The 25,795-nt window shown below is 48.6% G+C and overlaps 1 protein-coding gene across 1 annotated transcript in view; it reads right to left on the bottom strand.

The window, feature by feature from the left end:
- Positions 1-25,795, bottom strand: part of Vwf (von Willebrand factor) — a 143,387-nt gene that overhangs the window by 17,474 nt on the left and 100,118 nt on the right. Inside the window, exons 35-44 of the mRNA XM_004643560.2 lie at positions 22,575-22,589; positions 21,917-22,137; positions 20,549-20,741; positions 20,035-20,376; positions 17,217-17,416; positions 9,093-9,195; positions 8,686-8,760; positions 7,057-7,161; positions 5,330-5,535; positions 3,831-3,980 (exon numbers count right to left, since the gene is read on the bottom strand). Of these exons, the coding sequence (XP_004643617.2) occupies positions 3,831-3,980; positions 5,330-5,535; positions 7,057-7,161; positions 8,686-8,760; positions 9,093-9,195; positions 17,217-17,416; positions 20,035-20,376; positions 20,549-20,741; positions 21,917-22,137; positions 22,575-22,589 (1,610 nt within the window). The remainder of the gene's footprint in view (positions 1-3,830; positions 3,981-5,329; positions 5,536-7,056; positions 7,162-8,685; positions 8,761-9,092; positions 9,196-17,216; positions 17,417-20,034; positions 20,377-20,548; positions 20,742-21,916; positions 22,138-22,574; positions 22,590-25,795) is intronic.

Raw genomic sequence — 25,795 nt, 5'->3', positions numbered from 1 at the left:
TCAAACGCAGGGCTCCTCGCTGACTACAATGCCTGGGTTCTCATCACTCTCAACAGGCCCAAGCCATGACCAGGTAAATACCCTGAGCCCAGCCTCTTATCCTGGCTATAGCTGGGACCTTAAATATACCCAAGGTCCCTACATGGAAGGCCTGGCCCCTGGCTTGGCTCCATCTAGAGGTGGCGAAGGTTTAAGAAGCAAAACGAAGCCAATTGGTGGGGCTGCACCCTTAGAGGCAGCGTGGGGACTCCAGCCGCCTGCCTCTCTGCTTCCCAGCTACCATGAAGGAACTGTTTGGCTCCATCACATGCTCCCTGTCCCATCTGAGAACCAAAAGCAGCAGGACCAACTGAGCATGACAGAAACCTCTGAGCCTGTGAGCCTAAATCAACTTTTCCTCCCTTTAACTGTATTTTCTCAGAGGTCTCACATGCTCTGCAGAAGCAAGCTTCCCCTGCAAGTTGTTTGACATCTGCCTAGCCCAGTAGGGGTCAGCATTCTTTACAAAGGAAACCCAAGACAAGTGAAGAATAGAGTCCAGCAGGGAACCTCCCTGCCTGGAGCTTGTCAGCCCATCTTGCCACTTGTAGGTCCTCCAATCTAATCAAAGCATTAGAAACCTGGATTGAAACTCCCCACCAAAAAAACTATGTACGAAGAATCAACAGTGACAAAAGACAATGACAGGGTGGTTGTCCCAGGAGCCAAGGGCAGAGAACCCAAGCCAAGGCTTCAACTCAGAGCAATGGCCTTAGAAGCTAAGGGTAAGCATGGCTACTTAGGGTGGTGTGCCTGCCGAGCCTGCAGGACTCCCCAGGCACACGCCCAAGGAGAGCCACATCAGGAGAGTCACGCAACACAGCCTCTCCTCTGGAGAGGCACAGTGCCTCTGAAGACTTGGAGTAAGTTCACAGAGTCTCTGTGGGACCTATTGACAGCTCTACCCACGTCACAGCAGTGTGCAGTGAGCTATCCCCAAACTTCTATCTACTGAGATTCTAGGCACTCACTGTGCACCAGTGAGGTGCCAGGCACCATGGAAGAACCAACAAATTAGGATGACACAACCTGCATAGCCCCTGGTGCACACTAAGGCAGGACACACAATGGCGTGGAAGACACAAAGATCTCAGGAAGCCTGGAGAGGCAATCGATGCCTCTCCAGATCTGGTGTCACTTCTGTGAGCCTCCCTAAAGTTGCTGGGCGAGCTGGCTGTTGAGGAGCCCATCTTCTGGGTACCTCAACACAGTGTCAGTATGAAGAGCAGGCACCTTGGTCACAAAGACTGCATCAACTTCTCACGCTCAGATGCTCCGTGCCATGCCGCCGGATTTCTTGCTTCCCAGGATTCCTCTCCACCCCTGGCAGCCCAAGTTTCTGCCGCACAGCCAGGGCTCATCACGTGCTTTCTCTCTCTTCCTTTTCCCTAACTCCTCCACACTCTCCAGCTCATGTGTGTGCTTGGACATCGCATCAGAATGCGTATCTCGGGTCCTTCTCCTCGCTTCTTCTCCATCTGTTTTCACTGGTTTCCCAATTAAACAGGACTAATATCTAGCAGGAGGCAGGTTCTGTACAGCTGTGTATAAATGAAGCTGGTAAGAAAGCGTAACGTGTTCTCAGCAGAAGCCAGCCTGAACCAAGGGCGGCAGAGCATAGAGGAGAGGAGGCAAATGGAGAGAAATGGGGTAGAGCCCTCTGCCCACCCATATTTCTTTCACTTCCTGTCAGGGAGATTCCTCTGTCTTCTCCTTAAATCCCCTTTTTATTTTATCTAGCCTAAAAGAGTTCTGTTCTTTGCAATCAAAATTTCCTCCTTCCAGGTAAAAGACTTGTATATTCATCGATACCCATGAAAAAGAAGAAAATGAAGACATACTTATGCTATCATTCTTGCCATTTTTATGTAGCATTGTGCTATTATGGCTGCCTGAGTGAGCTGAATCAGTTTACAATGTTTACTTTCATGGTCATCTTGTCTTTGGGGCAAACCAGAAGTCAGACATGCCAGGTCCAGTGAATAAGAAAAAAAAGCTACTGGTTCCAGCGGGAATGGATGTGGACAAATTTTTATTATCATTACATTATGATGAGTAAGAATTTTAAATACATAGGAACATTGATTGTTTCAATCTTGTATCCTTTAAACTATGGGTGTGCAGAGTGGGATACTGACAGACATTGAAAACATGACCTTGGCCGGGGAGATAGCTCAGTAGAATAAGCACTGGCCTGGCAAGCGTAAGTTCCTGAGTTCAATCCCTGGCACGGCAAAAAAAAAAAAATAGGGCCTGAGCTTTCCATTGCACTAAAGCTTCACTTTATGTCTAATCATGCTGTTTATGAAGCAGCACCCTGGTTTGTAAATAGACTTGATATATTTCTATTTGGGGGGAAAAAAATAGCAGAAATGTAAGTAAAGCCAGTCTGCAAAAACTGTACAGCTTGGACAATTGCATATTGTAAACACTGTGTAATCTTGTGAAAATAGAGGTTAAATCACCTAATGTTCTTACACTGAGCTTTTCGACTTATGATGCCTGACATTTATCCATCTGGAATAATATCTCATTTCTTTTGAAGGAAACTGTTTCTTATCCTTATAAATTACCTTCAGCCATTGTTTAAAAAGATATTTAAATATCTAGCCACTAGGTATAAAAAATGAAAACTACCTCAACTGGTAGTAATCAACAGTTTGATGGATTTTTTTCCCTCTTGACTAGTATTTCACCACTCTTTCTTGTAGTTGCAGCAAAAACTATATTCCTAAAATATTTTTTTTAAAAATTTCCTCCTGATACAAAGTGCCCTGTATGTAATTTTATTTCCATGACTCCTCTTTATTTGATAGCAAGTTACTGCCATGACTTCCTGTGGCCTGTGGAAGATGAAGCAGTCTCCCCACAAGGCACCCATGGGTCCCTCTCCTCCCAGGGGGCCTGCCAACTCCGCTCTCTCACAGCACCCACGATGCACGTGGGAGAGCAGACAGACTGAAGGCTCTGCCATCCCACCGCCCGCTCCTGCCATCACCCCAGACACCTCCAAAGCAGCATCACAACCATGGCCTTCGCTGCCAACATTCACAAAAGCGGCCACAAGGTGAGCATCCTGGCCTGCCTGGCGACTTGTCTTTCACCACGATGGTGACAGAAATATAGTAAGAACTTCAACATTAAGCCAGCAGCCAAACCTGATCTGAAATTTTCCCTGAAGACTGTTGATGTTTTCTAGAAACTGAGCTGTCCTCAGGGTGTGAGAATTGGGCACCTCTAGGACAAACCACTACAAACAGAATTTGGGGGACACTGATTATGTTTTCTGGGCCTCAAATTTTAAACACTCTGAAAATGACCAATCTGCATGGAAACATTATCATGCGTTGAAACTGAACCCCCAAATAAATAAATAAATAAATAAATAAATAAAAAGAAAGAAACTGAGCCAGTCATAGAAAATTGAGAGAAAGAGAGGCTTATAGTTTGATGAAGGTGGTGTCCCAAGAGGGAGTAAGACAGAAAAAGCTCAAATCCTTTCCTCATTCACCCCTTTCTGTATCTGCTGAGAGCAGTGCTGCCAGCCTGCTGGCCTGCCGCCCTCAACAGGCATACGCACCAGCCCAGGCCTGAATCTCAGGGTGCAACAAGCAATCCTTTTCTCACCCCTCTTTGTTTTACCCAGCCTGATCTTGCCCTTTCCTGCCTCCCCCTGGAGGGTGTTGAACCAGGCATCACTAAAGGAGCTTTTTGACCCTTCCTGAGACCCCATCCACCCACTTCCAAGTCCAGGGGCTCCCACCTAAGCCCCCTCCCCCCATCCCACTCACCAGCCTACAGTTGTCTTCACAGGGCTTCTTCGAGCACTGGGCTACGCGCAGGCCCATCACCGCATCCTCCGTGTCCGTGCAAGTGCACACATCGCAGCCTTCCTCCCAGAACTGGCCCACGGCGTAGACAGCACCATGGTGGACACACACCTGTGGACGCAAGGCTTCCGTGAGTTCACTCTGCTTGGCCGCTGGTGCTGAGCGTGTGGCCTCTGCCTACATGGAAGGCTGCCTATGAAGTGACTTGGTCCTTTTCCCTTCCTTGCCCCCCAGGCCAGGCTGCAGGTGGCCTCTTGTGAGTCTGCCACAGGTCACGGCCCTGGACACAACACACTGGCCTCAGCCCAGTCTGTCTCTGCCTCCGTACATTCAACCACTCCCATGCTGCACAGAGGCTGCACTCCTGTTCTCAGACACAGCCACGTCCTCAGCCTGGAAGCCACCCCATCCAGCCCTCAGGGCCACGCATACGTGTTCCCTTGAGGCCTGCAAAGGACCAGGACTGGGACACCGGAAGCAATACAACAAGGAAACTGCCAGTGCTATTCTCAAGGACAAGTGACCCAGCCTCTCCGATAATCAAAGACACAAAACATGGGAGTGAGGTTGCTCTACATTAAAATAACATTGAAAAAACTGAATATTTAAAAAGGGCCAAAAGGGAGCAGGCTAGAAGATGAGCAAGAGAACAGAGATGCGCGAAGGAGCAGCGATGCTGCCTCCTGATCCGACCCCACTACTCCACAAGCTGTGTGCTGGAAGAGCACCCGGATGGAACAGCGCCCACCGCAAATGAGTCCCTGGCCCTGCAGGGGGCTCCACGGAGGAGCACCATTGGCTACTCTGCCACCCACCTCAGTCCAGCAGCTACAGCTGTGCTCAGGTCACCCTGCTGGAATTCAGCCTCACGCCCGGGTCCACCCACCGACGTCTCCCCCGCATTCCCAGCACCTCCCCTCCCCCAACCCACCAACTCAGTCTTTTATGACAGCTCATCTCGGCCTCCTGCCAGAAGACTGTCATCTGCACTTTATCCCAGTCTGCTCACCAGCCACTGTCATAGACACCAAGCAAACAGTGAACAGCAACTGTATCTTACATCTTTCCCGCAGCACCTACCCCAGTCAGTGCCTTTCTGTTAGAACAGGTAGTTGCTCAGTAGACATTATTGGATGGGTAGACGAATTATTAGCAATTAATAAAGAGTGAACTACTAACTGATCCCTAAATAATCCAAGCAATCATATTATTTCCTTAGCCAATCTAAAAATAGATGCATGCAGTGACTGCAACCCGAGTACCCAGCCCTGAGTACTGCATAGTAGAGTCCCCATAAACCCTTGGAGTCAGCTGTAGCTCCATTTGGGCCAGATGGGATGCTGGCTGACCACCCCGACCATGAGCACATAGCTCAGGCAGCAGGCAGGCAGGAGCAGTGCAGACCCTCGGAGGGAGGGAGGCAGCTGGCCGGCATCCTGCCAGCCCCGGGCGGGCCCTACCTTGTCAGGGTGGCAGGTTGTGGTGGTGCAGCCACAGTCATTGGTGACCGTGGAGGCCAGGAAGCCAGGTGGGCAGCTCACGGTGGAGTTGGCACAGCTGCAGGCGCACTCGTACTCCTCGCAGCACTGGGTCCTGCGCAGGGCCGGCGTCCGGTGCGGAGGACATGTGGGCGGGGGCGCCCTTCTGCACTCCTCCCTCCTGCAGGCTGAAGGGCCGTACAGGCTGATGCCCTCGGGGCTGCCGCCCTGGGTACAGCACCCAGCTCGGGTGGCTCTCCAGGGAGCCCCAGACCCAGGGCATCAAGTCAGACACACATCCTGTCAACTCAGGGCTGGCAGGACATTCAACTATAAAAGCAGTATAAAAGCAGTCAGTGTGTGGGGAAGTAAGGACATGGGCGAGAAGGAGGTGCCCGCCCGTCTCCCTGCCCAGGACACCTGGGGGAGGCAGGCAGGGTGTATCCAGTCACTCACATGGATGGAGTGTGGTGAAGCCCTGTGGTCAGGGCACACCTTATGCAAATGTGGGCTATAACTGGCTGGCAGCTCCTGGGATCTTGTCCCCACCTCTGGACCGAGCATAGGGCCTTACAGTCTTAGGTCCTCCAATGTAGAATAAAAGACTGCCAGAAATCTTGTCAAATTCACAATGTCACTTTATAAATCAAAGCCAACCCCATCCCTATGTCCTTCACCTATCATTTCCAATGTCCTTTGATTGCAGAGTGTTCCCCTGCAGCCCTTGGAGCTCTGCTCTGAGGAGCACAAGTGAGATTCCAAATCAAAAGGACATATAGGTAGACGGACCCCAAACCACCATGGCTAAATACAGAGCCCTGCTTCTTGCCCCTTCTTACTGCTGTCCAATCCTATGCTCAGAAGTATAGTATTTAGTGGTTAATATATAACCTGCAGAAGGAAAAAAGACTCTGTTAGGTCTGCTTAGACATAAGCTCCCACATCTCCACCTATGGAGACAAGCTAAGGGTACAAGCTCTTCTTTGGTGGCAGAAGGAGCACAGCAGTTCACACAGCCAGTGTGATGGTTGGAGCCAGAATGTACCCCAAAGGCTCCTGCTCATAGGTGGGGTTCTGATCAGGTCACAGGGAGCCACACTCATCATGGATTCATTTACTCAGGAGCCCACCACTGACCGTGCTGTGAGGAGACGGGGCCTGGTCAGCAGAGGAGGGTCGCCGGGGGTGGGAGTTGTGAGAGTGTACTCCTGTCCCCTTCTTCCTCTCATCCTCCCCTCACCCGTCTCCTTCTGTCTCTCTGTCCCTCGCTCTTCTTCTAACTAACAGGAAGTAAGCAACTTTTCTCTACCATGCCCTTCCACCACGACATTCAACCAAGAACTATACTCATGGAAATCATGAGAGAAAAAAACCTCTCCCCCTAGGATGCGGGTGTTAAGCATTTTGTTACAATGACAGAAAACTGGCTGACACAGGTGCAGTCTGGAGCGTTCTGCTCCCCGACCCAAGTGCTTCCTGCTGCTTTCAGCAGTGCCCACCTCTGGAACACCTGCAGCTCTGTGCAGCTGGGAGGGTTTAATTTGGGTGTGACTTTAACCCTTTTGTTCCAAATGTACCCCAAACTCAGATTCAACTGACTGGGCAGTGGGCAGTGAAATGATCTTCAACTAGATCCCCAAGAAAGAAGACAGCTTCCCCAGGCCAGAAGAGCATGGACAGGCCCACCCCTGCACCCATAGGGGCTTTACCACAGGTGAAAACGGGTCTGCACTCGCCAGGGTTGGTCAGCGTAGGCTGCAGCCCTCCTTCACAGGGAGGCACTGGGGGAAGATCGCAGCTCACCAGGTCGCACACTGAGGGCCAGGAAAGAGAGGAGCCACAGAGCTCAGTGAGGTCATTCTTCATCCCCCTTGAGGGTGACCCTGAATGCTATTCACACAGACATGTCCTGCTTCAAGCAGGTGGTGGTGATCAACAGAGACAGAAGATAGAGTAGGGATAGAAGTACTGGATGGATGGAAGGATGGACAGACAGATGGACAGACGGATGGATGGATGGATGGATGGATGGATGGATGGATGGATGGACAGATGGATGGATGGATGGATGGATGGATGGATGGATGGATGGATGGATGGGCAGATGGATGGATGGATGGATGGACGGATGGATGGATGGATGGATGGACAGATGGATGGGCAGACGGATGGGTGGGTGGATGGATGGACAGATGGATGGATGGACAGATGGATGGATGGATGGGTGGATGGATGGGCGGACGGATGGACGGACGGATGGAGGGACGGATGGGTGGACGGATGGATGGATGGATGGATGGACAGATGGATGGAATAGATGAAAGATGAATAGACAGATGATAGATAGATAGATAGATAGATAGATAGATAGATAGATAGATAGACAGACAGATAGATGTCCTATATCACTGCTGATTATTCTTATTATCTGCTGGGACTTCCAAATCTCAGCCAAGCTAGATCTCATCCTTCTTGTGTAAGGCAAGAAATCTACCTTATTGGGTTAACCTAAGGGTTTCACAAAACACTTTACATGAATTTGATAATGTCTATGAAAAGGGGGCCTTGAGTTAAAGGGCCCCTCTACTTCTCTCTACTGCTAACATGCCAAGACTCACTTTATCAAGTTGTTCTCAAGTCTGATCTCCCTCCCCTATAAGAATTCTGTTGATTTCTGATCAATTCCACCAGCATTAATAAATTTCTCAGATTACTGAATTCTTCTCTAGGTCCCTGGCCTTTCCCGTGATCTGCTGACTCTCCCTTGAAGACTGGCATCACCAGAAGATTTCCGAGCCTAGGCCTTGTGTTTTCATCTAAGCAGTGAGTGAGTGCATTTGCCCGGACGAGGACGAGCATGCTGAGACTTCCTGTCCTGCTCCCCACCATCCCACTGCTCTGCACGTGCTCCCCGCACCACTAGGCCCCCAGCTGGGAAGCGGGCTGGCCTACCACATGACCCTCTGAAGCCAAGGCGCCCACCTATGGCCTCCTCCACATCTAGAATTCTCAAAATATTATTCATCGAAAGGAAGATGAGTTGCTTGAGATTTTTCTTCTATAAAGCATCCAGCAACCACCCCTAGTTTTTTATTATTTATGTACTTACTTATTTACTTACATATTGGCGGTGGGGGTGGAGCCCAGGGCCACACACAAGCCAGGCAATGCTCCACTACCAAGCTCTAGCCTCAGACCTTACTAACGCTCTGAAGTTTTATAGGAAGATAATGCCATTTGGTGGAAATGTGTTCTAAGTTTACCAGCCCTTGCCCACCCCTTGTGTCAGGCACTGGTCTGCGCTATGGCCCCTGGAGCAGCAGGCTCCAGACACCTACCACACTCATACTCTGGACAGCACTGGTTTCCACTCCGGCGGAGCCGGGCCACTTCACACGGGCCACATGTGGGAGCTGCAAGAGGAGCACGGCCACGAAGGTGAGAGAAAGAAGTAACGGTGCAGTCCAGAGAAGGCTTTTGCACAGTCTCATTCGCTGAGAACCAGCATGGACCCTGAGTGTGGTCCCACGCAGAACAAGGCCACAGGACCGGGACAAAATGAGTCTCCATAGTGTGACACCTTTAAATTCACCCTCAGGGAGGGGGACTCTGGGGCTGGTGCAAGGTGGTGGTGGGGGGCAGAGCTGGATCAGAAAGTGTCTACTCCACCCTGATTCCAACAAGGGAATACACAGGCTGGGCAAGGAACCCAACCTGCCGCCCGGGAAATGGGCCTGGGGCTCACCTTGGGCTGTGGGGCAGGGCTGGGTTGTGCAGTTGATCCTCCGCCCACTTAGGCACGTGCAGATGTGACAGGGCTGATGTTCTGGGACCCAGGATTCCAGGAACTGAAGGAGAAAGGGGCTTGGCAGGGGCGCAGACATGGAAGGTAGAGCCCTGGAGCTCCTGGGAGCCAGCGCCCTATCCCTGGCTTGGTCTCCTTTCCCAGGAGGGTCCTGCACAGGACGAGGCGGTGAGGCTCAGGCAGCAGAGGGTCCTCAGAAAGCCATCACAGGGCTGCTTTACAAACTAGACTTTAGAATGTCATTTTAAAACGAAAAACTATAGACCTAAGAAAACTCTGGTTGCACCAGAAATATTACCCAAAAAAATCACCAAATAGGATCAAATCAGATTTAAAAGTTTCTACACAGCAAAGGAAACCAACAGAGTGAAGAGACAGCCCACACAATGAGAAAAAAACAGTGGCCAGCTACTCCCCAGATAGAGAACTAATATAATATATAAACACCTCAAAATAATTAGACCTCCTAAGTTTAAAGACCCAAAACTGGACATCTTAAAATAGCAGCCCATTCTCAGAGGAAGAAGCATAAGCAGCCTCAAGTGCATAAAAAATATATTCAAAGATGTTGCCCATTCAAGAAATGCAAATGAAAACACTGAGATTCCATGTCTCTCCACAAGGAATAGCTATCATGAAGAAATCAATCACTAACAAGTGCTGAGGAGGCTGTAGGGGAAAAGAAAAAGCCTTCTCCTCTGTTATGGGGAGCCTCCACTGGTATAACCACTATGGAAAGAAGTATGGAGATTCCTCAAAAAGCTAAAACCAGAGGTTCCATTTGACTCCACTACTCCCCTTCTAGGCACTGTCCTCCTTAGCCATCATACCAGAATGACACATGTATGCCCATACATATCACAGCACAATTTCTAATACCTAAATCTAATACCCCATATGCCCAAGAGTACATAAATGGATAAAGAAAAGGCTGTATGTATATACGATAGAATACTACTCTGCCCTAAAGAAGGATAAACTTGAGACCTGTTCAGATAAATGGATATACCTGGAGCCATAATCTTAAGTGAAATAAATCAGATGCACAAGTTTAAATATCACATTCCTTCTCTTGTGTGATAAACACAAGTATAAACAAGAAATGAAGGGAAGATAGATATTAGGAAGTAGGCAGAACTTGTTCAGATGGGAAGGGGATTAACAGATGGGGGAGGGAAGAGAAAAGGGATTTAAAGGGGGAAAAAGAATTGAAAGAAAACAAGGAAATAGTTTTTGTTAATGAAGAGAAGAAGGTTTGGAGGGAGGGGATAGAGAGGGGGACTATCGTGGCTCTGTCCAGAGGTCTTCCCAAAGCCTCAGGTGGTGGTGCTTTTTCAGAGGTAGCCAGACCTAGAGTGTGTGACGCTGGGATTGATTCATGGTGCCACACTAGGGTCTCGGGCACTGGGATTCAAGGGGTGAGTGCTTCCCGCCCTGAGTACCCAGATATAGGGGGTAGACACAGCCGTGGGTGCCTCTTGTTTCCTTGCGACCCTCCACCCATCACGAGCTCTCCTCTTCGACGCCACCCTGCCCTGGAGCCAGCCGATTACGGACGGAAACCTCTTCAAAGTGGGAGTCGAACGTACCTCTCCTCTAACGTTAGGCGTCTGGTATTCTGCCTCAGCAGCGAGAGAAAGTAATCAAGGCAGAGAAGGGAAAGAGAACGAAGACGCGCTAAGGACGCGCGCGTTGTCCCCGGGCGAGTGTGGCGCTGTGTGCCGCCAGCACACCCAGGAAATAAGGAGCCGCCCTGCCTGGCCCCTCCACGCCGCCACTTGGCCTTACTGGCCTTAAGATTGTGCAAATTAGCACAGCAGATGTGTGACACCGCCTTTTATCGGGGAAACGATGGCTTCCGGAACAGCTTCGATATTTAGGATGGGCTCCCGTAGGTGAAGTTAGGTATGGAAGAAAAACAAGAAAGACCAAAGCTTCTCTACAGCCTGCTCTGATGGTGGCGCTGAAACCCAGCAAAGCCAGAAGAAAGTCCTCGGGGCTTCCGGGGTTCCCAAACCAAGGACGTCCCAGAACGGAGCTTGGGAACCCCTGCACCTTTGCCTGGAAGGGTCCTAATTAAGACAATGTATTGGGACAGTTGAGAGAGGGCAGCAAAACTCTTAAAACCCTCACGGTGTGAGAGCCACAAATGAATCAAAAGCCCGAGCGCAGGCAGCTCTCCGCCTCCCCGCTCAACCCAGCCCCGCGCCGGCTCCTTCCTCCCTGCTGCCTGCGGCTGCCTGGCTCGCAAGGCGAGGATGCGCTGCCTACCCCAGCACTGGCCTAAGGAGCAGGACACTGTAACTATTCCAGGCGCTGGCACAGAACGATGCACGCCGTGAACAGGGGCCAGGGCTAAGACTCAGTCTCCCGCTACGCTCAGACACCAGGTGAAGTGAAATGAAAGTCGAGCTAGGTTACCCCACAAATCCACGGCCACATTATCCTGTAATTCAACGGCCTCCAACACAGCCCTAGGCCATGGGAGCAGAGGTGCAGCTCAGTGGTAGAGCACTTGCCTGGGGAGCCCAGGGCCCCAGGGCCCACCACCAGCACCCGAAAAGACCAAGTCCAAGTGTGCAGGTCAGGAAAACCTGATTTACTCCTTCCGCCTCCACAGCCAGCAGAGAAGGAAATCTCAGCCCTCCTGTGAGGCATCGACCCGGGCTGTCCGCCCTGCTTCAGGACGAAGCCCTCTCAGCTGCCCTCCACACTGGTCACTCACTCAACAAATAACATCAGCTAACATTTGAGAAGCACCTGCTGTGTGCACTGTTTTAAGGGCTTAGTGTAAATCACTCAAGGAATCTCACTGCCCTCCTTATGGTGGGGCATTTTCTTGCTTTTGCTTTGCAGCCCTGAGGATGGAACTCAGGGCCTTCCCAATGAACAATACCCCTGGCCCTTTTTCATTTTTCATTTTGAGACAGCATCTTCCTGAGTCACTAAGTTGACCAGCTGGGCTCACACTCACCCACCTCAGGCCTCGGCCTCCCAGAAAACGTTCGTTATTATTAGCCCCCCTTTTCAAATGAGAAAATCAAGGCCCTCTCTGGGTTGCAGGGTGACAGCACCAAAGCTAGGATTTGAACCCATAATTCATGTTTTTGACCCCCACACCTCCCAGCAAGAACTGACAGGTTCCAGGTATTTCTCTAAGGTCCCCATACTCATTACTTTATATGTCTCATGATAACCCTGTCAGGTACATACTGTTATTATCTTTGTTCACAAGTGATGAAATGGAGGCATGAAGGGCTGTTGTGCTCTGTGTCTAGGTGTCCCCCCAAAGCCGCATGCAGTCGTGGGGCAGCTTCTGGAGTATGTGATAGATCCTTGATCCAATGCTGGGATTATGGGTGTGAGTGCCCCAGGCAGGTACTCTGCATTACAATGTCAGGGGAGGGAAGAGGGGCCAGCTGGCTGCCCGCGCTGCTGCCACTCCCTTTGCGCTTACTCTTTGCCTCTGCCCTGAAAGGCTGCTCTGTCCTGTGCCACTCTGCCTTGGAGCCAGCTGAGTATGGACTGAGACTTCCCTGACTGTGAGCTAAGTAGACCTTTCCTTCCCTCATTTTGGGTGTCGGGTATTTGTCCCAACAATGAGAGAAGAGTCACTGAGAACAAGGGGCAGGTAACTCACCTGGGCAGCACATCTAGGATCTGAACCTGGCAGGCTGGTCCCATACTCCACTGTGCTGCTACCACACTGCCACTGCCCCTCTTGCACAGCCACGGTGGCTGCAGGTGTGAACAGTGTCCCGGTCTGCCCACAGCTGATGCTCAAGTTGAGGAAGTAAGACTCATCCCCAAAAACTGAATGAAGCAAACCAACACGTGCATGCTGTGGAGTACTACTCAAGAATGAAAAGGAATGCAAGCCACACTCCATGGCTGCATCTCAAAGGACACGAGGTGAAGTGAAGGAAGCCAGATGAAGGCTGCCTGACTCCGTGGACATAAAATTTCATGACATGAAAAAAAAAAAAAAAAAAATTTCATGACATGTAAATGGAGCCACAATGACAGAAAATAAATTTGTAGTACTGGGTTTCGTAATAAAAGAAATAAGCAAGCTTTGGGGGTGGCATAATGTCATTATTTTGATTACAGTGGTTTAGGTAGTCTACAGGGTCTCACTACACAGATCAGACTCATAGCGATTCTCCTGTTTTCAGCTTCCCAAGCGCTGAGATTACAGGCCTGCCCCACCACACCCAGTCTCAGTTGCCCTCCGGGAGCCGGGGGTGGGGCCAGCACTGCACACCGGGGATCGAACCCCAGTTCCTGAGCCTTCCTAAGCAGGCTCTTTAGTCTGTTGAGCTATCTGGCCGGCCTACAGTGGTGATTTTATGGATATATACGTATGTCAAAATTCATCAAGCTGTGCATGTTAAATATGTGCTGTGTGAACACTACACCTCAATAAAGCTGTGTTTCAAATGAAAAAGAAAAGCTGCAGAAGTGTAAAAGATTTCACAAGATCTGGGTGCGCCCCATCTCACGAAGGTACATCTGTTAAACATGATAACACCTGGTGGAGAAGAGGATTTGCCATGGGCTGGGGGCCATTGAGGCGCGAGAGGAGGGGGAAAGTGGGGCGGGGCGGGGTCCCAGGCTTGCGCGGCAGGAGTCACGCTCACTGTGCAGCCGCGGCCTTGAGGCCTTGACGCAGCACCTGCCTGCGAGGGTACAGGCGCTGTGGCTGCACGCAGGGTGCAGAAGCGAGCCCAGACCAGCGGAGCCCAGAGCGGGCGGCATCTGCTACACCCTGGGCCAAGCAGGAGTCGAGCAGGAAAGTGGTGCTACGGGAGTGCTGGGTTGCATGTCCTGGTTTTCCTTCTCTCTCATTAAATATGGACCTTAGACATCCTAACTCAAGAATAAACAACTTTCATGGCCAGAATTGTAGCACTTCCCCTGGGTTCAATCTCCAGCACCACAAAAATAAATAAATAAATAATCCCCAGCGATTTTAAGTGTGCAATTCCACAACAGTGACCAAATCACCCTTTCTCCCGCCTCCTTCTGCGGGAATTTCCTTCTTCCCAGGAAGCCTTGGTAAAGCCCACCCAAGGCAGGGCATAGAACTAAAAGCCTCTGAAAGCCTAGCCTAGCGCCAGAGGCCCCTGCAGGCCCGGCCGGGCTGTGCGGCAACGCGGCCAGCAGAGGGCGCGCCTGGCCCGGCCCAGGGTTGCGGCAGGCGGACCTGTCTCCCACCAGGTGCCAGGTGGCCGCACAGAGCAGGTACGGGAGCCTGCAGAAGTTCGCGATTAAATACCAGTCCCAAAAGAATGCCTTGCGGAGAATAGGGGAGAGGGGAACTGACGTCTTAAGAGACCAAGGGAGAAACTCATCAGACATCACCCACCACCAGGCAGAGGATTAGGTGCGAGACGCAAAGGAAACCCAGGCAGCCAGCCTGCGCCAAGGCGGAGGGAGCAGGAGGAGGCGCCAGCTTCGGCCTGGGCTGCAGCCCCTCCGCCGAGAGAGGACAACCTGTGCGGCTCTGGGTCCCTCCCGAGCCAGCTGGGAGCGCTCACGCCGTCAGGGTGCGCTCTGGGAAGTAAACAAGAGCTATGGAAACTGGTAAATATTTTGCCCCTCCAAAGGAACAATAGATTTATACCCCGCTTTATTTCCCTGAAGGAAGATCTTTCTGGGCTGTATTTTCCAGTTTTAAAAAAAAATGCATTTAATGGAAATGTTCTTTATATTAGATTTTTGTTCTTTCTCCACTTTGAAAGGAGAGGCTGCAGTTCCAGGTGGCTGGATGACATATTTGCTTTCAACCACTTAAACGATGTTCTCTGAATACCTAAACTGGCTGTGCTCGCTACAAAGCTTTTGATTAATTTCATGTTACTTGATTTTTTAAAAATATATTTATAAGAGTGCTTCAGCATCCGAATGTCACACTGCTTGGACGGATTCTAAGGTGTTGACTGAAGGCGAATGCCAAGGAGAGATGGAATCTCCGGGGCAGGGAGGGCGCTGGAGACACAGACTTTGAGCTAAAATTCGTGAGCTTCCTGCTTTCTGGACACTGCAGACCCCTGACAAACTTCGAGCCAGAAGCACTTTGCAAACAAGCTCACGTGGCCTCTCAGCCTTCAGGAAGCAGGGCAGAGACCATCTCTGACTTGCTCTGAGAGCAAGCACTTCCCCAGCAGCAGCAAAATCCGTCCAAAATTACCCCTGGGTGCTAGCGCCATATGTAAATGCTACACATCATTTCAGCCCTGTGGGAGCCCAGGAGCTATACAAATGAGGGAGAGGAAGGTAAGGTTCTGCCTACTCATTTGGGGAATAGCATGGTACAGGCAATTATTTAATTTGGCAACTTGAAATATGGCAGTAGAATCCATTGGCCTTCCCTCCTGGCTCATCCAGTCAACAGTGAGAACAGATGGGGTTCACCAGGGTGATTCCCAACAGCTCAGGTAGAGCAGGCATAACCCACCTGCAGATGGCTGTGCTGGCCAAACCATCCAGCCTGCTCAGATTCATGGTGCCACCAAGGCCCCCAGCAGGGCGAGAACACTCTGGTGCTGAATGCCAGCCTTACCACATCGTGCCATCTCCGCCTCGGTCTTCTCCTCTTGGGATGTGTGATACACAGAGCATGGGGGAGATGTGGATTAAATGACCCAGTGCCTGGCTTACAATGTCAGGGACAGCATAGGGTAGCAATGGACTCATCATTTTCATCACTGTCCAGATTGGCCAGCTCGCTTTACCACCAGTTCTCCTCGTTGTAATTAAGTACAAGAGTAAACCACCCAGCCTGGTCCACTAAGTGATGAAGGTCCCTGGGGGTTATGTTGGAAACGCTAGGTTTTGAGTGCAGCCTACAATCACCAAACATTCCTCTCTCCTGGATGCCTAAGGGGCTCCTACATCCGCCCTGCTTGGTAGAGTCATGGTAGGGTGAAGCAGAGGACCGTCATACACATTTATTTGCACACGGGCGTACAAGGCCCTAGATCCTGCAATGTGCATAGCATCACCATACAAGGGAGAAGACAGCCATTTAGACCCTGGTGTGGAAATCTGGAAAATATCCCTTCCAAGTGTATTCATTAACTATGAAAAAGCTTCAATTATTAATGGCTCAATGAATCCCAAGCAAATCCACCCAAAAGAGATGCAGCAACAGGCAATATGTATACTAAAAAGAGCAAGATCTCTGGGGTCAGAGAGAACTTTAAATTCTCAGTCCAACTTCCAACTTCATCACTTGCACACTGTCTGTGGGCAGGTTACTAAACTCTTTACATCTTACTGAGATTGCAAAGCTCTTTAGGTCAGACAGGTTGCAGTAGCAGCACTCTTCATAAATATTTGAGATGGGCATGAGTACAGTGAAAATACTAAAATATGGGGCAATAAGAAAACTTGCTGGGGCTGGAGAGATGGCTCAGTGGTTTAAAGCTCCTACTTGGAACAAGCTTGGCAAAGCACAGGGAGTGCGGTTCGATCCCCCAGCTCCACATGCCAGCCAGCCCCGCCCCCTGGTGGGCTGAGCTGGCCACACACACACACACACACACACACACACACACACTAATAAATAAATAAATGTTTAAAAAAAAAAAGAAAACTTGCTTAAGTGTGTTTAGCTGGTGTTCTTTAAACTTGCTTTGCCACAAGCAACTGTTAAAACCTGCAAAACACACCTTTGAAAAACAGGGAGAAAATAAAGAAATAGTGGTCAGCATCACCAGGACCCACATGATATCTGAATACTGGCAGCGACCAGTGTGTACATTGCTTCCCTTCTCCATCTATATCATTCTGTGTACATGAAACACAGAATATAACAATATATTGTTATATGAAACATGAAAATAACAATAATAGTAATAATGTGGCCATGTCATCTTGGTGTTTGATCTCACAGCTAGCATACGACAGACCCACAATTTCACCCAAGATCTACAAAATCCAACATATAGTGCCACCTCCCCGCCTCCAGTGGCCTCCTGAAGTGTCACCCTGCTGCAGGAGTTTGGAAAGGCCAAGCAGAGGAACCATTGTGTGTGCCACGAGGTGCTGGGCTCCTACCTGATGCCGGGCTCCATCCTCCCCCATGCATTCCGTGCAGGCCTCCTCTGGGACACAGCTGCCCCCCAGTAGGACACGGTGCGGGGGGCAGAAGCAGCCTTCAGAAGGATGCTCCCCACAGGAGGTCGTGTTGCCGTCACACTGCCGGGGACAGCCGCGCTCACAGTGACTATACACCAGGGACTGGGGGCACTCCATGGCTGCAGACAGAGGAGCAGTCTGTCTCAGTGGCAGCCAGGGAAAATGGGAGCACAGCTGGCAGGATGGGGATCATCAGGCAGATCTGCGGAGCAGGTGACCAGCCTTCCGATCCACCTCTCCATCTTCCATGGAAATAGAACCCTCAGCCGGGCACACACCAGTGCAGAGGCCACACTTCCCCACACCTTTTGCAGCTAGACATGGTCACATAGCTAAGTTCTGGCCAGGAGGGAGAGGAAGTCTAATATCCTTTGACAGCCTCTAGAGATCTTCTAAAAGGCATGTCCTTCATCCCCTCTCCCCCTTCCTCAACTGCTGGTTGGATGCGTATTTGTTACCCAGAGATCTACTTTCAATCTTTCGGAGGATCTAAACTTTAAACTTTAAACTTGGCAAAGCAAGTTTAAAGTAGAGATTCTGGCCCCAGCAAGGCCAGAATCCCAGCTCTCCTGCTCACACACTCAACAGGGAGCCAAAGCCAACGCTAGTTACATGAACGTGTGTGTCCTTATCAGGTTATTGCTGCCTTTTGGAACACAGACTCATTTGATGCTTTTAAAGTCATCTTAAAAATAGTATTTCAGAATCCACAGCGAGGAAGACTTGCATCGAGAGAGAAGCTACAAAGGGACTTGCTCCTCCCTGGCGGGCAACTCCCGCAAGTGCTCCTGGGGCTGAGGAAAGTTTCCAAGGATGTGAAGCACAGAGGTTTTTCTTTGTTAACACAGTAAATAGCAGAGATGTACACAAAGAAGTCAAGGGAGGGTTTGTTCCCCAGTCCCTGCTCCTCTGAAGGCAGGAACTAAACGCCATGCCAGCCCCACCACTGGGTGCACTGAGCCAGCAACTGAGTCCAGGCATGGTGGTGCATGCCTGTAATACCAGCTTTGAGAAGGCTGAAAACAGGAGGATCACTGAGAGTCTAAGCTGTGTAGTGAGGCCTATGCCAAATACATTTAAAAAAAAAAAGTCAAGGGGCAGAGGAAGTGCCATCAGTAACTTAGAAAATGACGTTTGCCCCTCGATCTTCCGGCAGGTTGAAAGGAGGCAGCAGCATCCACACAGACTGAGAAGCAGAGCCCAAAGGAGCCCCAGGCACCTGGACCGCTGCACTGCTCGCAGGAAGCAAGGGGCCGAGGAGTGGGAGGGAGCCAGCCCCAGCCAGCTGAGCTGCCAACGGAGGCCCAGGTCCTGCAGCCTTAAGTGGTGGCCACTAAAACTCCATGATAAGGGCTCCCGCAGAAGGCGCGTTCAGACTGATGCCCCTCAACAAAACCAAGCACTAACTGGGGGCGATAGCACATACCTCAGTGCCCACACTTCAGGTAGGCGAGGCAGGAGAATCACAAGCTCGAGCCCACTCTGAGCCTCTTAGCAAGACCTTGTCTCAAAATACAAAACTATTTAAAAAGTTTAAAAGGGTGGGTGGTCTGGGAATATAGCTCAGTATGAAGGTCCTGAGTTCAATCCTCAGGACCACAAAAACAGTCAGCATTTATTCACTGGAGTGAGGCTGCTCACGGTCTTGTCACCCCAGGCTCCTCTGAAGGCAGGAACTAAACAACTAAGTGTGATTCACGCTGGGATTCCCCACATTTTCAATAAGAAATTAATGTCACCTTTAATTTTAAAAACCTTACTTTAAGGGAACAGTATCCACACTAGCAATCCTGGTATTTACAATTGAACAGTGTAGAGGTGTAGATCTAAATGTTCCCCCAAAATCTCGTGTTCAGAGGTAGGGATTTGGAAGGCGACGGGGCCTTGGGGCATGAGGCTCAGAGCAGGTTAATCCACTGGTGAGCTCCTAACTGAAAGTGCGGTTAGGAGGCGGGCCTGGTCAAAAGAAGTGGGTCCCCACAGGTGACCACAGGTGAATCGTCCGGCTCCTCCCCTGTGATTTTACTACCTGGCTACCACGGACGGGGCAGCCTCTCTCCTCTGGACCCTTCCCCACTGTGCTTTTTTTGCCTTGCAGCCAGAGACTATAGACTGAGCCCCTTCAGCCTCTCCTCCTTTAAACTGTGAAAAATACAAATAGATTTTTGGTAATCTAAAGGCAAAATTCCAGTCACACTTCAAAATCCTGCTTGGGTGCAGCCTATTCTGTGAGCTTTCACTATAGCTTGGCAGAACGGCAAATTCAGTGGGACTGGTTGCAGGTTTGTATTTATGGAGAAATAGGTCATTCTTTGATTTACATAGAAATACATTCAAAGTATTTATATAGCTACCAGGAATTGCATGTTATAGGAAATACAGGGATTTTTTTTCTGGTTTTTTTTTTTTAATGTATTTCATACAAGGTCTCACTATGCAGCTCGGACTCATAATGATCCTCCTATTTTCACCCTCCCTATTGCTAGGATTACAGGTATGCACCACCACTCCCAGTTTTAGTGGCTGGCACAGCATACCCAGGGTTGGGGCTGGTACAGCATGTGGTGCCAGGGCTTGAAGCCTGGTCCCTGCGCTTGCTTAAACAGGCACTTTGTGTGCTGAACTATCTCTCCGACCTGGGAATTTTAATCTTCAGTATGCAGGTAAAAAGTATAGAGCTGGGTGAGCTCCCAGTGAGCTGATGCACAGGACTTTAGGGACACATCTGGGGACTCACCACAGAACTCAGCTGTCCTCCAGTCAACACATACACCATGGGTCCGACAGAGGTGGGCGTAGGAGGCAATCACCTCACACACTCGCTCCTGGTGACAGCCATCCTGCTGGCAGATGGCATGAAAAGTGTCCGGGGAAAGGATCTTGTGGCACTCAGAAAACACAGCTGAGAGGAGCACCTGGCAGTGGGAACTGCCAGAGACAGGGCACAGCTCCTCAGGGACCGGCTGGCACGTCCGCCCTGGCTGCTGCACAGTCCAGTCCTGGATGAGTGTCTTCCAGTCCGGTGTGACCGAGCCATTCCTCAGCATGAAGCCATTGGCCCCTTTCTCATCACAGACCCCTGGAGACACGAGAAAAGCTCAGCTGGACACTTAGGCATGACCCCCTGAGGCCAAGACAGGGCTGCTCTTCGTCCTCGCCCAGGTCTGTAACTTGCTACGAGACCCAAGACCCCTGAGACACCACAGCAAGATTTACAAGGCAGATGGGAAGACTGGAGAGTGTGTTCTTACCGCAGAGACCGTGCATCTTTGAACCAAAGGTCTTGGGGCTGAGCTGCAGTTGGAATTCATTGTTTTGTGGCGTGAAAGTGAAGATGTGGCCAAGATGGTTGAACCTGACCTCATACATGATGGCACCATAGACACTGACTTCCATGTTCCTGCCTATGTAGGGGACAGGGACCAGTCTTCCATTCACAGTCACCTGTCCAGAGAGGAAAAAGCAGTCAGTCCTAGAAATGAAGAGTTCTGGAACTTCACTCTTAGCCTCTTCCTGAAGTTCTGAGTGTCTACAAATACATCAGTCTCGACTTCAGTCTTGGCCATAAACCCTGATGCTTGTCAGCAGCTTTCTAAAAATAAAGGGGCTTCTCGGAGCTTGACAGGAGAACAGATTGGTAGAACACTATAGACAGCCACGCACCTGCAGCCTGACAGCCCAGGGGTCACAGGGAACCGACATCCGTGCGACTCGAAGGGGAAGGGCGACCCCTTGAGCACAGGCTGGGAAAGTTGCCATCCTGCCAGCTCACCAGGGAAGAGTTCCTGGGAGCATCTAACAGAAGTCTTTTGCTTCTTTTTATTTCTATGTGAGTTCCCAAGAACCTCTTTGTTCAGAGGCTCCACCATGTATCATATCAAATATATTTAAATGTCCTCGTATCCTGCGATGAACATAATTTTTGCTGTACAAATTTTGGAAGGGTTTTTTAAAATCACTTTGACTTTAATATTTTGGCTATGAGTTACTCATTTAATATATGACTAGCTACGATTTTTTCAGCAATTATTGTTCATATTTAGGAATTCTTGCAAAGTGAGAAAATCTAGCCAGCAAGTTGTTTTCACACAATGAAATATTTATGATTTCTAAATGAACAAGTAAAGAAGTTGGCATAATGTAACCTTTTGTAAACATTTAATCAAACATTTATTTATATCACTTTGGCACTTTCCTTTTCAAACTTTGGAGCCTACATTTTGTTGAGGCCCTAAATATTTTCAAAGGCCCTGATTTAGGCCCTAAATATTTCCCTTTGGAAAGCTCACAGGCCTTAGGCACTGGGCTCACAATGCCGACCAGGAAGCAGCCCTGGTGCCAGCCTCAATTATCTACCAATGCCAGAAACTGGCACTAAATTTGTAATTTATTGCTGTCTAAAACTGACTCGCTCTTCCAAATCTGGGCCCAGAACAACAAGAAATTATGCCAAGGCAAGGAAAAAGCAATAAACCCTTCAAAAGAATGTGGTGCTTGACAAGCCAAGCAGAAGACTATGTCCCTAACAGCAGGACCAGCTGAAACCAGCGGCCCCCAGCTCCAGGTAGCTTCCCTGGAGTGCTGTGGCTTCCAGGGGACCCACAGAAAGCACCTCTCACCTCCATGTCACTGTGGAGCTCAACCGAGAGGCCCTCGTGCTTGACCTCAATGGACCTCATGCAGGTTGGGCTCGGCCCAGGGATGCAGGCACCGTTATGTAGCACCACCTCCAAGTCTTGCTCTTTGCTTTGAAATAAGACATAGGAGCAGCTGCCAGTCAGCTTGAAGCTTGTCCCATCGAAGGCCACAATGTGCCGAGTGGAGCTGCCCATGCACACACCTGGGTGGGGAACAGCAGAGGGTGGATGTGACATTCTCCAAATACTCCATCCTAACTGAAAGTGTCATATCATAGTGATATATGTGTGCCTATGTTTATAGCAGCACAATTTGTGATAGCCAAAACTTGGAAACAACCAACACGCCCGTCACATGTGGAATGGTTGAAAAAGACGTGGTATTTTTATACAGTGGAGTATTACTCAGCTATAAAGAATGATAAACTCAAAGCCTTCATATTTAACTGGATGCAACTTGAAGATATACTTATAAGTGAAATAAACCAGACACATGTGTGTAAATTTCGTGTTGTCTCCCTAGTATAAGAACTCAAATGAGGAAATACATATAGAAAAGTACAACACAAATAAAAGGAAAGCGAGAACTTGAGGATTGGACAATGAGGAGTGAGCAAGGAGAAAAGCTGGGAAACATGACAGGGGCAAAGCCATACATTTATAAGCGTGAGATAGGTAAGGCCATGATCCCGAAAAACATCAGCAAGTTTTTGAAACTAGCAGTTAACTGATAGGATTCTCACCCTGACTAACTATATACACTGATACCTGTGAACCAACTAGCTGCACTGAAGACAGCAATATGTAACAGAAGGATCATGCTTGGAATGCCTGCCATTCTGATAATCTAAATACGTACTTCTTGTCATGGCATACTAATTATTACCATACTGTTTCTCAAGTAAAAGGTTTTTTTTTTCTTTAAAAAAAAGACTAATAAATGAAAAAAAGACACAAGAAAAAGAAAAAAAAGTCACAGGTCTGTCCTATTACAATGCTGTATATGGTTAGATTTCTAAATTTCTTTGTAAAATATGTAAATACTTATTTCTAGGTTTTTTTAATTATTTTTCCTTCATATTCTGTAAGGACTTAAAGTTCAACATATCAATACTTGATGGAAAATATCTGTTCCATGATATGCCTAAGATGTTTGATATTTAGACAGATAGGGTAAACCAAACTGCATAGATTGCAGGTTAATAATAAGCTTCTCTTCTGGAGGGTTAACAACCTAAGTTAGCAGATCAAAAATTGGAGAAAAGGAAGGGCTGCAAGGTCAGCCAACATTTTGGTCCTAGCCTTTCAAGGTCAGTGAAGACTCAGGACATAGGAAAACCTGTACTATAACATCATATAACTCAGTTGTACCCCTAATTTTCTGATCAAGGAGATGATAGAGCCACAGAGGAATGTGATCGATGATGTATAGTGTACCTAAGGAGAGTCACATGGAAAGGAAACATTCTCTCAGGCTTTCACAGAGAGCAAATTGGTCAAGCAATGGCCGTGACTCATCTTCATGGCTGACACTGACAAAGGATCTACAAAGTGCAGTACAGGGCTACAGGATAAATCCTGACAGTACTTGACTGACCTTATCAGATACAAAAGTTACATTTCTTGCTTTATAGACCTTGCTTTATCTTGGTCTTAACCTCCAGCAAAAAAGTATAAAAACGAGGTATATAAAGTAAAGCCATATTAATATGCTGAGCTGTAAAAAGCTCAAGTCAATAACTTCTGAGGATAGCCCACTACTATTATAGATAGTGCTGGACAGTGTTAGATTGTTTTGCTGAATTCAAGCACCTATAGTATTTAGATGCCAATAGAATACCCATCTCTGACAGGACTAAACAAAAAAAGGGGGGATACAAAGAAAAGAACATTTTGTATTTGTATATACAAAGTAGTTAGGATAGATATACAGCTACTTTCACTTAATTCAATGAGAAGAAAAATGTGTACTAATAGTGTTTGGACAAGATATCCTGTCTGCTTCTTGTACTATGGATAACCACTAAAAAGATAACAATGTACAATATATTGATTATTGAAATTGTCCTATTATTCAGCTTTGAAACTGTCTCATTCATATTTGTTTCTCAATTAAATTAAATTAAATTTTAAAAAAACTCAATCCTGCAACATGCAGGATTATCCTGTAGCCCTGTACCGCACTTTGTAGATCCTGTGTAGATCCACTTTGTAGAGGAACAGTGCAGTCAACCAGGACCCAGACCAATACAGCTTGCACAGGCCTTTGGGGCTCCTAGGACCTGATTCCTTCCTTGTTACAGATTAGGAACCCAGGACTGCAAGGTAGAGAGGGCTAAGTAAGTAACACATGGCCATTAAATATTTTCCTGGAGAAGGTTTAGAAGGATAACTATTCCATAAAAATGTGGCAAGTCGTAGGACCACACTTCCAAAAAACGTACATGTGTGGTGTGAATGACCCACTCTACAAGGATGTTTTGGCCCAGGAAACAAAGTTAAATTCCGGGGGGTTATGACTTGTGGAAACCCTGAGGGGCTATGCAAGTTAGGAACTCATGATCTCACTGTCAAGAAAGCTCACCTAACGGCACATGTGTCCGCTCAGCAGCCAAGTGACTAATGGTGCAAGGGGCTGCGCTGACTTAATCTCTTAAGAGATTGCACAAGAGAAGTATTTCCTGGGCCAAAACAAATGGTCAGGTCTCAGAGCTCCCTCATTTAACTCATTCATATGCAGGATCAGAAAATTCTTAAGGCTCCTCTGAAAGCACCCCTTGGAATAATAATCATTGTGTAGCTACATACGATGATCAGGTAAAATTTCCCATTTTGAAGGTACCACTGCCACCTAACTTGAAAGCTAATCTTGGGCCTCTGTGAAGTTGGAGATGAGCTTTCAAGAGAAGCCACAAGACATCTACTGTGGAAGGAAAACAAAAGAACCCAAGAACCAAGCAGCAGACTCAGTGGGGCAGCGGCCTCGCCTCAGAGCCAGGCCTGGGGCTCCTCCGCCCACCCGGTGACTGTCCAGGTAGCACAGCCCTGACGGCACACAGACATGGCAGCACCATTTCTCACAGCTGAGTGGCCTCCCTGGAAGTTCTCCCACTCTAAAACACCCAGTCCTTGAGCATTTTTGGTCACTTCTAAGTGACAGGACTGGCCTGCTGGCATCTGTGCTGCAGTGACTCCACCTATGCTTGGGATAAGTGTCTCCCAGCAGCCATGTATTGAAAGCTTGTTCCCAGGTCTGTGTTGCTGTTGAGAGGTGGCAGAACCTTTAAAAGGTGCGGCCTAGTGGGCAGAAACCGCTCACTCAGAGCTGGCAATATGTGGAAGTTCTGTTAGAAAGTATAAGCACTTAACTGCTAGACTTTTTCAATTAAAATAAAGAATCAAAACAAGAACAAAAGACTATCAGTGATTATTGCCACACATTTTTTAAAAAATAAAATCAAATGTAACTTCTGGAAAAAAAATATGATAGTTGAAATAAAAACCACCTTGATATTTCAGGAAGAGCTGATTTACTGGATGGCAAAATAGCTGTGATGAAAACTGTTATGAAGAATATGAGCATGATGGATCCTGCGAGGGAATTCTCCTGCGCAGGCAACCCCTAGAGTACAGCTGGATCAGCCGTGCTTGCAGCTGTGTGAAACGTCCATGCATAAATACACGCATTGCTACTTATTATTGCTACTTATTAAACAATCCAAAACTACAGAGATGTCCACTCACCCCAACAACACATAAAATAACCCCACGCAACCAAAAGCTAACCTCAGCCCGTGTCTCCTCTGCTGCTATGCTCTTTGTACACAGCCACTTGACTCCCCACCTTCTTTAGTGCTCATT

Source organism: Octodon degus, unplaced genomic scaffold (assembly GCF_000260255.1).
Source record: "Octodon degus isolate 3935 unplaced genomic scaffold, OctDeg1.0 scaffold00178, whole genome shotgun sequence".
In the NCBI taxonomy this organism is placed as follows: Eukaryota; Metazoa; Chordata; class Mammalia; order Rodentia; family Octodontidae; genus Octodon; species Octodon degus.
Note: the sequence above shows the minus strand (reverse complement) of the source record. Positions and strands in the feature narration are given on the sequence as shown.